This window comes from Micrasema longulum, unplaced genomic scaffold (genome assembly GCF_059751315.1).
Source record: "Micrasema longulum isolate JH-2025_06_02 unplaced genomic scaffold, ASM5975131v1 h1tg000515l, whole genome shotgun sequence".
NCBI classification, from domain to species: domain Eukaryota; kingdom Metazoa; phylum Arthropoda; class Insecta; order Trichoptera; family Brachycentridae; genus Micrasema; species Micrasema longulum.
The window spans coordinates 247830-260900 of record NW_028277712.1 but is presented as its reverse complement, the minus strand read 5'-3'; the positions used below and the strand labels follow the sequence as shown (position 1 = coordinate 260900).

General features: G+C 32.9%; 1 protein-coding gene across 4 annotated transcripts in view; it reads left to right on the top strand.

The window, feature by feature from the left end:
* Positions 1 to 10292, top strand: part of spoon (A-kinase anchor protein spoonbill) — a 54548-nt gene extending 44256 nt beyond the window's left edge. For all 4 annotated transcript variants that reach the window (XM_088227624.1, XM_088227627.1, XM_088227623.1 and 1 more), the window contains exons 3-8: positions 4304 to 4547; positions 5339 to 5478; positions 6102 to 6279; positions 7069 to 7284; positions 8589 to 8719; positions 8807 to 10292. In XM_088227624.1, the coding sequence (XP_088083750.1) occupies positions 4304 to 4547; positions 5339 to 5478; positions 6102 to 6279; positions 7069 to 7284; positions 8589 to 8719; positions 8807 to 8875 (978 nt within the window). In that variant the 3' untranslated portion in view covers positions 8876 to 10292. The remainder of the gene's footprint in view (positions 1 to 4303; positions 4548 to 5338; positions 5479 to 6101; positions 6280 to 7068; positions 7285 to 8588; positions 8720 to 8806) is intronic.
* Positions 10293 to 13071: the final 2779 nt, after the last annotated feature.

Genomic DNA, 13071 nt, shown 5'->3' with positions numbered 1-13071 from the left:
CTGCAAATGCATAGGTACTACAGTATTAAAATTTATTACCTTATTGGATTATTTGAACTGGTTTATAATATACATGCTAAATACTCAAATATCATATATCATAAAAAATTGATAACATAAAATAGCTTTAGCTTTTTTTTTAGTTTTTGTTTTTCTCCTCCTTGGTAATTTTATCTTTTTTTTATCCCTACTTTCATTCATTTCATTTTGAAGTTCAGATTCTCACAAATAATGCCGTATTTTCAACTGACAATTATTACGTTTCTTTTTTGAATCCCTTAAAATATCTATGTATACGAGACTTATCAATAAAACAACATTTATTGAGATACAATTAAATTACTTCTCCCAACGGTTCTGCCACTGCCGGAAGCAACGCTGGAAAGACTCTTGGTATGGCGCGCAGGTGGTCCGTTCTCAATGTCCATGATTGTCTTCCCTGGTCTGATATCTGGTCCCTTTCAAAGGCATTTTCAGCTGGGGAATCGCTCCCTGGAGCGAGTCTACCTCCTTACTCTCGAGATCGGGAGAGTAAGGAGGTTGACGAACCACAGGTGTGTTATGTTTGGCTAAGAAACTCCGTATCATGTGTGAAGAATCAGCGGGTGCATTACCATGATGAAGTTGCCAACTGCCATTTGCCCACAGGTCTGGCCGTTTGCGTCTCACTGATCGGATCGTGCTTCTTTGAAGCGTTTATACCACTCCTTTATCTGTGTGGTGCCCATTGCTTCGTCCTCAAACACTTTAATAATTTTGCTTTTTTTAATGATAGTTTTCACTTGAGAATCCCCAAGCTTTAATCAAAATTTGATGCAGTAACGTTGTTCAACTTTTTCTGTCATTTTGTTAAAACTAAAATCTGACGACAATAGCGTACACGTGCTTACTCTTCAACGGCGTGGCAGCGACTGAGTGGCGCTGTGGTCGTGAAAAAAATTGAGCATGCGCACTAGGTATACCTACAAAAGGTCATCTAAGCTCCACCCTCAAAGGGTTATTTGTTTGGCCAATAAAAAATATGGTCAGATACTTTTTGTCTCGTATATATATATATATTTTTCCTTTTTGAAAATGTTTTTTTTTGCATTTGAGCATGTTTTTTTTTATTCTTATTTATTTTAATTCTTACCTTTTAATTACTTTTATATTATTTCCATTTATGTAAAAACTTTTAAAATGACTTTATTAGTTTTACTTTAATTTTGCACTTTTAAAATCCAAAAATAGTTAATTGATAACCTTAGATCATAGAATTAAGATTAGATATAATGATAATATAATATGGAAACTTCACTGGTCCATTAGAATTAAGTTTCATTGTATATACTATACAACTATGTAATTGTACTGTATACTTCCTCAATAAAAGAAAATAAATAAAATTGTTTATTATTGTGGATAACTTATATAGCGCCAGTTTTGTAATATAATACCTCAAGGGCGCTTTACAAAGTGATCACATAAAGAAATAAATTTAATTTAAACTTTTTAAACTTGTAATTTAAGCAAAACAATTTACTTTGCTATCACATGCTACAGATTTATTCAAATGATTTAGAGAACAAGTGGGTTTTAAGTTTTTTCCCAAACATCACTTCACTCTCACAGCCTCGCACCTCTGCTGGGAGAGCATTCCATGCCATAGGGCCTGCGACCGCAAATGCACGTTTGCCGAATTTATTGCGCTGTTTGCGTAGAGGTTTAAAAACTTTTCCACTTGATGTAGATGTAGCTGATCTAAGCGTAAGACGTCTGTCAACTGTTCGTCTAGACAATGTTCTAACTATTGTAAACATTTGTATTCTGAATAAGTTTCAATTCATATCTCACTTCGACAATGTTTTGAGTATGTTCAAATGTTTGCAGACAGGTTGGATTTCCTCCCTAGGGAGTCATTCAGATCTAAATTTGTTACACAGTCTCCAACGTGGCCCCTCAAACCAGCCAATGACAGTTCATAACCCCTGTGAATTCCTAGACTTGTGTTTTCCCTCTCTGTTGCAACAAATTTACATATCTCACTTTTTTAAAATTTTGAATTTTTCTGGGTCTGCAAGTAATACCCTCACGTGACCGTTGTCCATTGGACAGTGTTGTATGGAATAGTATGAATACTTGTTCACGCACCGGATAGCTATCCATTGGCCGTTTTCCTCGACGCGACAGATACCGGCCTGATGCCAGTGAACAGTGAACCATACTAGTCGAACATGTAGACGTTTTTCTCGTGCTGTTATGCAATCGATAATTAATCTCGATGGTGCATTTAATCATATTGGTTGAAAATAGACTGAAATTATGAGACTAGGCTATACGTACCCATAAAAATAAACAAAATTTATCTCTTTTATAAGATTTACCCATAAGTTTTTATTTTTTCGGCTTCTTCCTTTTACTTTGCGTACAAATAATACGCTACAGTGATATTTTTATTATTTCTACTCTACATTTGAAACATGAAAGCCATTCACTTCTCAATTTGAAGCTGATATTATTCTAGATTAAACTTTAAACTCATCAAGAAGGACTCCCGTTTACACTGTATAAAAACGGTCATCAACAAAAGCCCTTACAATTGTTATTCAGAGTATAGGACATTGTATTTAGGATTGCATTTTAATTCACAATAAAACTTTTTTAGGATGAAGACTGACATTGTGATGAATTTATTATTTTTATTTACTGTTTATAGATAAACCCGTGTGGAAAGGAGTAAAGAAAGGCGATCCCACCTGATTATTATTTATTGTATTTTTAAAATTAAAAGCCAAGATTAATAATAGAAATAATGTAACCTTACTGTGGTTACCCGTGTCGAGGACATTAATAAGTGAGAAAAACTGGCCCTATCAATATCCTATCATTCAACTATTGCTAAAAAATATATTGTAATTTTATATACTCACATTTAAAACTCATCCAGGTTGTGGGATAACAGTTGTGTTTGTCGACAGACTGAGGACTCTTGTCTTCCCACCTATTTTTCTGTATTATTACCAAAGTTCATCTATGCAAATGTTGAGTACTTGGCTTATTATTTCGGTCTGTATTTTATAGTAATAATTTGGCTGCCCTGTGCAAGTAGCCTGTAGTGATATGCATGTAATACCTCTTCACCAAAATGCTACAGATTTATCATAAGTCAATATTAAGTTACCCACATTATGTCTTTAAATATTATCTTTGTTAACAGTTCCCAACTGATCAAATATATATTTTTGTTTTTAGCTCATTGTGATGGCCATCTACTAAATAATGAACACTCTTAACAACCTCAAAATGTGAATAAATGATTGGGATAAAAAAAATGACATTTTAATTAAATATGCCTACATAATGATCAAATTCTCTATGTTAAACAATTTTGAGAATATCTGAAATAGGTGCCATTTAAATTTTCATTCATTTTTATTCTTGCTGTAGTTAATGCAGAACTCTGCTGTGGCCTTGTAATAGTGTCCCGGAACAGAGGGCTGAGGTTCGAACCCCACTCTGCATAAACTTGATTTCCATATTCTAGCAACTAGTTGAAAATGGCGCCAAAATTTTTTTTTTTTTTAAAGGAAATATTTGCGTTCTTATTACCCAAATATTTCGATTTTGGGGCCATTTTCAACGAGTTGTAAATAACTCACTATTAGAAAATGGGAATCAAGTTGGGGTAGAGTGGGGTTCGAACCTCGGACCTCTGATTCGTGAGTCCACAACACTAGCCACGGTACCACAACCCGATGTAAATTGAAATATCTTTGTAAATAATTACCCTATTTTGCGGACGATAAGACGCATCAGACCATAAAACGCACTCCAATTTTGGGTTGAATTTTCAGAGTAAAAAGTGCATCTTATGGGTCGGAAAATACAGTAGAACTCATATTTATTTTTTGTATAAATAATTAGAAAAAGAAAATCTAGAAATAGACTGGTATCGTATTATTTACTCAAATCCAAAACCTTGCATCTTTTGTACTGTTATATTATTCAAATGTCTTATTTCAATTTTTATTACTACCACTACTACATCACTAGTTTTGTGCTGTAATTTACTAATGCAATTGAATTGAGCCTGTTGCCTATTACGGTAAAAAATCTACAAATATTCAAGATACTGTAGATAATATTACATTTACGTTACTTATGTACAGTTTCATAGTGTTCTCCTGGCTTTAACTGTTTTTTTTTGTATGTTAAATATTTTCACAAGCATGTTTATAATATTTATTTATTTCACCAATAATACCGTTTTTTTTTCTATTCCTTACACTATATACATGAAATTACAATCAGCTTTTGCTTGCAGGGATCTAATGACAGTGGTAAAGGCTGCTCCGAGTCGCCCAGTCCACCTCCCACGAATGCAGGAGACCCAACAGCCCCTGCAGATGCGTTTGTTCGTCACCAGTTTGTCCTGCCGCAGTCTGTAGTCGGCCTGGTCATCGGTAACAAGAGGAGCTACCTTAACAAAATGAACGATACCACATGCGCTAAAGTCTACATTAGGACACATCCTGACACACAGAAACTTAAAATTTGTGCCATCGAAGGTTAGATGTGTTATTATTTCTGGGATACTTAACATTATCAGTGAGGAAGCTTAGTGCAAAATAATTTTGCTATTATTTATTTATTATAAAATCACTAAATTGCGCCTTATATTTTAAATATTATCAATGTTAATACCTAAAATACATCTGGTAACATGGGTTCAGTATTTCATGTCCGTGACAGCATGACCTATGTACCTTCATTTTCTGTCAATAACATTTTTTTTTTTATTTATTGACAATTCTTAATATGTTTTTATAGTTTATTGTTTTTACTAAGCTTCCATCCCAAACATGCTCCACGCAGAGAAATGATGATGTCACATGTACCAAATTAGTTGATATTTTTAAAACGAAAATGATTTTATATTATAAAACTTAAAATCAACACAATAACTTTTTTAGTTCACACACTACCTTCCTTATTGAGAAATTTTATTTGTGAAGACAATGTTAACTGTTCTTACACCAGAATATTTCATAGTCACTGGACCTGATACTTGAAGCATAAGACAGATCATCTTACCTTCATGTAACAGAAATGATCAAGATACGCCGCAATTGATATACTTATTAGGTGCAGAAAGGGAATGATGATGATGTCCTTATAAAAGAATTTTTGGGTTTTCAAATCAATTTACAATTTTATCAACATTTTTTCTTGTCACAACATTTTAATGATATTTGTTTTTACAATTATCGGTCACGAGATTTACTAGGTACTCAAAAGTCATGAAAAGCTTACAATACACTTACAAACCGATTCATTATCTCTTACATTTTACTTTCAGGGTCGCAGCATGACGTCGACGTAATATTAGACATGATTCGGCAGAGGCTGCCTGAGAAAAGATTCCCCAATATTTCCCTGAAGGACATTACCCAAGAGCTCTGCGAGAAGGAGTTCTCGCTTATGTCAGACTGTTATAATGTAAGTGTTCATTTAGTTCATTTTCCACTATCAATTATTTCAGGATGTCTAATCTTCCTTAGTAAGATACTTACTTAACTGACCATAATTTTGTTTTTTCTGTGGTTTGCCCCAATCGTAATTTGATGTGGTGAGTTTTATTCTTCATTTCCTGTTTTAAATACACATCTAAAACCCAAGTAAATTCTCAAATTTACAGATATTCCTTTTTTTAAACTATTTTTTTCATAAGAAGTGTTGTAGATTAAACTTTTTATTTATTTCAAAGGTAAAGATTTCAACAAATAATTTTTATACTACAAAAAAAATATAAGAAATTCAATGCTCATGTAAATTATGTTCCAATGTAAATAAATTCCTATGTCGATATATATATTGGTTCACAAATTGGTGTTAACTGAAGAAACTTATAAGGGAATATGAGTCTAGGCATTTATTCACTTTTCTGCCTATGTGTGAACATTCACCCAATAAATGCCTGGATTTTCATATTCTTTCTTCTAGTTTCTTAGCCTCTGTTGAGATATGAACTTGAAATTATTGTTGATTGGTTTATTTTTTCCTTCCTCGGTTCAAAATACAAAAAAATTGGCATGTTGAGTTATGATTTGTTTTTTTTTCAGTTAAATCTAGTTGAGGGTGTGAACAATGACACAATAGTAAGTTGCTATGTGTCTCCCTCCCAAATATTCCTCCAGCAGCCGACCCACCCCACCTACCCCTCCCTCCACATCCTCCACACCCTCATGGGAGTCTGCTATCAGGACCCCAATGTGCCTACTCTGCCTCAGGAGGTTGCAGGTCAGTATATTTTCAAATTTCTTCTATTAATATGTTATTGTTTTTTTTTTATTGATTTTTTTTATCACTTTATACTTTGTCTATCTGATTTGAGTTTTGTCTGTGCTCAATTTCCGATGGTATCGACATGAAATATTTATTAATAACTGGATTATATCTCGAGCATAAACCTGAGGGGCAATCACAAATGCTATCTTCATTGGTACAAATCGAGGCGGTATAAAGTAAAATTGATATTTATGTACGAAAATGTATGTATTTGTATAAAAATTTAAAGCATCTTCATCGGCAATTTGTAATTAAACATATTTAGGAAAAAAATTAATATATTTTTCATACAGAAAACTTAATTTTACATCGTAGGTAAAATTAGACATAAACATTAATTTCCCAATGTAACACTGAATAATATATAACTTAATTAAAAATTCGGAGGTGCCAAATAATAGCAAAATCTCAGTTGGTCACAATTATTTTCATGATTTAAATTGTCAATATGTAATAACCTATATTTTTATATAAGTTATAAATGAAAATACTTCCATTAGGTTATCACCGAATTACGATAGAATAAATGGTAATTTAATGTTGATATATATCGCAACAGAGATGTAAAACACCGTTGAGAAGATAAAGAAAGTCTAGCTATTTAAACAGGGCTTGTGACCTATCATTGGCTGGTTTTTAAGGCATCACTTTACACAGTGTGTGACTGTCCCAAATTTTATCTCACACTGTGTTACCACTTTATAGGACTTTAGTTATTTATATTAATAATATTTATTTCAGAGGGTATGATTTGCGCAGCTCCCACAGCCAACAACTGGTACAGAACACAAGTTATTACCACAAATCTAGAACTGAACACATCCCTACTGAAACTAGTGGACTTTGGAGGGTTCATGAATGTCAACAACTCTCTGTTGAAACAAATTCGTTCCGACTTCATGATGCTTCCTTTCCAAGCCACTGAAGTACAACTAGCTGACATTGCTCCTGTTGATGGTAATATATTGTATTTATTTTTATCCTCAAGACCCTTCATTCGATATCAATGTCACGCTTTTGAACTTTTATGGGCATATGGCGCAGTAATATACTTTATTATTTATATCTTCTAATTAAGTGGCCCTATTTACCTATATCTGAACAAACTTCATTTTTATATGTAGGAACTGCTATTTTTGTAATATGATCACAAGGACGCTTTACAAATGTCATTTTATGACTGCATAGTTACTATTACAACAATCGACCCAGGCTTCACAAAAGTATTTTTTATTCAATAAAAAAAATATTTTCTTAACCACAAAATATATAATTAACGAAGTGTCACCAAACTCGATTAGTAAGATACGTGATCTCAGTTTATATCCTTACAATATAAACCAAGATGATGGAATGCAATTGAACTCAACTCGGTACCCAGTAATACATTTAAAAAAAATTAAAAGCGTAAACTATGAGATTACAGATTAACGAACTACATAAAACGACAACTGCGGTACGTTACATAAAGTACATAAAGTTACTCAAATACCCACTTAAATTACATCCACCCTGACGATGGACGATGCAATCCGAAACGTAAGCAAATAAGGTGAATAACATACAGCACAGTAACCAGAAAAACTCTTAAAGTGTACAAAATTAACAATAACATTATTATTTGTTGACATTACCCTTCCCACAACAAAGGCTTTGTCAGGAATACCTTTTTCATCAAAATAATGAACTGCAAAATTGTGATAATTTGTTCCTGTAAAAATGCTTATCTATTAAAAAATATGTAGGTATATTTTTGCATTTGTCTGTCTTGTCTAGTAATTAGCAAATTTGACTACCGCGCAAGGAGATCTCGGTTTGAATTCCCGGTGTCATGAAATACTTATTTATTATTAGGATATAACATTGTATTTTTATTTTATATAAAATTATCATGTAGTATTACAAAGTTAATGCCGACTCAACAAATTTAAAAAATAAATATTATCTTTTGATATTAGTTCCTGGACTGGCACCTGAACTGGATTGTCACACTTAGTGTTATTAGAATAAAGGGATATGCTATTTCAATAATATATTATTTATTTTTAATTATCCAATCCCTGAAATAAATAAAAAATGCTTTTACCTCTAAAATAACAACTGAATAAATCGTGAAAATAGGAAAAATTTATCCTGTGTTGAGGTCATCAATATTTCAGTTCTTCTTCATATTTCAAGAACATTTCTTTATTAATAATATATGTAATATGGCCTCAGTGATTTAATGTTGCAATGTGTAACACGGTTACTTGTATCTCCAGCCGAGTGGTCTCCGGAAGCGGTACAGGTTATGGCCGGGCTGACTAGCGGCCAACTGCTGCAGGCCCAGGTTGTAGGATATAATGAAGATGGACTTCCCCAGGTCTACCTCTACCTCACACTGGGTCCCCAGGTAAATAAAATAATTCTACACCGAACATGTCAAACACATTCAGTCGGTAAAAAACATTCACTAACAGACGCATTTTTTCCCTTTCAGCAAGTGATATCCCTAAATCAAGAGTTGGTTGTGAGAGGATTAGCGGGATGGTTGGAACAAGAATCCTGAAGACATGAAATTCTACTATTAATAAAGAATTATTCTCCTGCAACACCTAGTCACTGTAACCAATGGACCGCTGTTGAACACGTTCATCACTAAATAAATCCCTAAATTATATTTGTCAACTTGGTAGATCCAACTTGCGCCGTCCCATGTCCCATACCGGTCATCTTCCTTCACTCACACCTCAGGACGAACACTGTTAGACTTTTGTTACCATTTGTCTTTGGCTGTTGGGTTTACACTCTTTTATATTGACAATTCTAATGATTTATAATATTTAACGCTGAATTCTGAATATCTTTTTTACATTTAGACTGCATGCATTCTGTTTGAACTTTCTTAAATCTTAGAAAGAATCGAGTCGTCGATTATGATTATCCCGTAAAATATCAGGTTAATCACCAGTTTTCATAATTTTTCACACCATAGACTAAAAGCATTTATATTGCTATTGAATAATAATGAATTCATTATAAATCTTTATGAACTCTGAAATACCTCAATTCTAATGAAGCAACCAGCACCGAGTACAACTACACATAGCAATAACTAACCGATAATGGGTTCCTCTTAATTATACATTGCCACTTTGTGCGTTTAATATATAGTAAATTTCTATACGAGGTCTTTTGCTCACATTTCTATATTTTAGTTTAGAAGCATTTTGTTACCCGATTTGAATAACATTTTACAACTCTGGAATAGATTAATGATTATAATTATGATCAGGATATATGTAGACGGATAATTAGTGTACAGAATAAACAAAATCAGAAATCAGTGAAATTTGGGTTAAAACAAATTCTGTTGCTGACTTTGCGATTGTGATCCTTTAGTGATAAACAAATCATTTTTACTAAATCTTATCGTCATCGAGAATCATTTTTTGTGGAATACGAATAAGCGTTTAGTTTTAACACAAAATAATCACATTTAACACTCGGTAGTGCTAAGAAATATTTGGTTTTCCTTAATATTATATGTACGCTAGTATTTATTATTGTTACTTATGTTTGTATTATTGAATGTTGACTGAACACAAAACGGTATAAATAATGTGTCTAATGTAGAACTAACTTGAGTAGCATCGGTCTCGGTTGCTTACAAGATGTGATTGTACGAAAATGGTAGAAAACCTAAAAAGAGTTGTTTTTTTTGCATTTATTTTACTTTTAATAGCTCAACTACCCTACCCTAACTTTATATGGAAACAGTGTGTCGATGTTATTCATGCGTCCTCACTGCAGCGGACAATAATGTAGTCACATTTCCCCCCCCACACCGCACGCGCACCACATCTCGTAACCATAGAAAATGGCTTTCTCCGACGTAATAATTCTGCGGTGTATGCAACATATAATAATGCTAAGTGTAGATATAAGCCCATGTGATTATTAAGTTTATAGAATACGCAGAAAAAGTTATTTTGTAAATATTAGAGGTGTAAGATACTTTAAGGGCGTTAGTGAAAATTCTTTTGAAACATGTTGGACGTAATGTTTTTCTCGTTTTCTGTATATTCTATTCTATTTTATGATATGTAGATCTATTTTTGAAGCTTATTTTTTATGGTGCGGAGGTCACATTGACAAATTTTTTGAATTCCTTTTTCAGTTTTGCGTTAAATAAAGTGACTTATCTTCACTAGAAACTAGTAATTAGGGAGTGGCAATACATATATAGTATAATGTAATCAACTAAGCACTAGTAAAGTTTAGGAATAATAGTTTTCCTCAAATCTTTTTATACCATTCACCATAAATGAGGATAAATTATTGATTGAAGATAATATTACATGTCCAGCATGGGTTTAAGGATATCCTATCATAAATAATACTATTCTTACTCCGCTGATTCATTATTTTATTCCAATTTGCGATGATAGTTCATCTTCCATAATACCAGTTTTATGAGTTTTTACTTAGAGTTATATTCTTAGCAAAATAATATTTTATAGTTTTGAATTATTAAATTTAGTAGAAAACGTATGAAAAATGTTTGCTGTTGATAATTTTTGACTTCTATTTCGTTCGGATGTGACAAATTTCTTTTTTGATTGTCCTTTTTCATATTTTAATTCTGTCATAAGTCGTGAGATAATATGTAAAAAGATGGTTTGGCACTTCATATCAGAATGGAATAGAATTATAAGAGTTCGTTTCTCTACCGAGTGAGTTGTTTCCAATTCCAGAAAGTTCTTTACTTTTTGTCTGATCATGATGAGATTAAATATTGAGTGCTGGAAATCATCTCAGTAATGAACACAATAAAAGGTGCTAAATACGATAATTCGATGTGAATTCATCTGATTGGTCTCTAATTATTAATGTAATGCAATCAGAATGTATTGGAATGGTAAAAATAAATATTTTTATACTACTTTTTACTATCAAGTTTTGATTCAAACATTCAATGTTCTCTTGTCATTTTTTGAGAGCAATGTTTACTCGCTGAATCGTTTATTAACATTAGTGAATTTTATTCGAAAATTGATTAGATTTTAATTGTATAAATAATACATTTAAGAAAAGGAATGCTAAATAGCACACTTTGTTATCTCATTTTAAAATTTGTATAACTTTACATTGTTCTACTTCACTTAGCAACAATTTTCTTCAGTAACTTTGTACCAACCATAGTGTTTATAATCTCAAATCATGTGCCAATACTTACTACATATTGGAAATGAGATTGAAATTAATTATTTTGTACAATAGTAATATTGGTAATGTCCAATACTTTCAACGTGCAAATGTTAACTTTTTTCAACTCAAATTATCTATGTATTTTGTGTTTAAGAAATACTCTTTATATTATTTATTTATACTATTTTAATGTATTGGCATTTTGTATGTTTTAATAGAAATTTATTTGTGTTCCTGATGTCTAATCACATTTTCTTGTCATGAAGATTAGAAACGAACTGAAAATTGGATTAAATCTGTTTTGTTTTGTACTGATAACTAGGTGCCAAACTGACAAATTCATTGCAACATATATATTATTTCTTTTGATGTGTATTAGTTCTATGAACATGCTTTGAAAAACTACCTAAAAGTAAAGGTTTTGTGAAATTGCACATGAAACTCTTGTATATATGTTTTAATATTTTTGAAGTTTAATAATAAATAAGTTTCGTTTTAATGGATGTTGTTTTCATTTATCGACTCTAGTATTTTACAGCTGCATGAAGAAGATCGAATGGAGTGTATAAAACCAACCATTTTGCAGCCATTTGAAAATAGTAATTATAGAAAGGAAGCAAAGCCAAATGCCGTTTTTATTATATTTTGTTTACTTAAAACTGCAAGTACAAAAATAAGTGCACTTTTATTGCTAAACCAATATCTTCCAGCCGACTAAAAAACAGACTTCTTCTTCCAAGTCGGTCCCTCAATGCTGAGGATCGTGATCACCATGAACACTTCTGATTAGTCTGTTCCACTCCGGTTTGTCCTCAGCCCGACGAAATGACTCATCAAATTTTAGCCCCGTAGCCACCTTTATTTGGTCAGTCCATCTATATGGGATTCTACCCCGGCTTCTCCTACCTTCAACTCGGCCAGACATTATTGCCTTTTCTAGATTGTCTGGTTCACGTCTAGCAATATGTCCAAAGAAAGACAGTATCCTCCTCAAACACACCACTGATAGACGAGTTGTAATATGGAGCTCTTCCAGTATCGATGCATTCGTCCTTCTGGCTGTCCAAGGCACATGCAGCAGCCTTCTCCAACACCACATCTCGAATGCATCGATCCTCTTCCTCTCGTATGCACGCATTGTCCACGTTTCAGCCCCATATAGGAAAACGGAGAATACCAGGACTTCCATCAACTGCTTTTTTGTGTTTGTTGATATACCTCGATCTCGCCAAATCTTCTCTAAACGGTTCATTGCTTCTTTGGCCATTTGAATCCTGCGATCAATCTCAGGTCTGCAACTGCCGTTTGAGATAAGCGAGCCAAAGTACACAAAGCCATCTATCAGTTCAAGGACTTGCAACTGTCTTGTCCTTGGGAGACTGCCAGCTCTGTCTACAATCATTAGCTTTGTTTTACGTTTATTTATTTTCAAACCCAGAGCCTCACTTTCCAACTCTTATCTGTCTGAAGGCTTCTACTAGCTCGGTTTCATCTTTGGCAATCAGTGTTGTGTCGTCTGCATATCTCAGATTTGATATTTGTTGACCTACCACT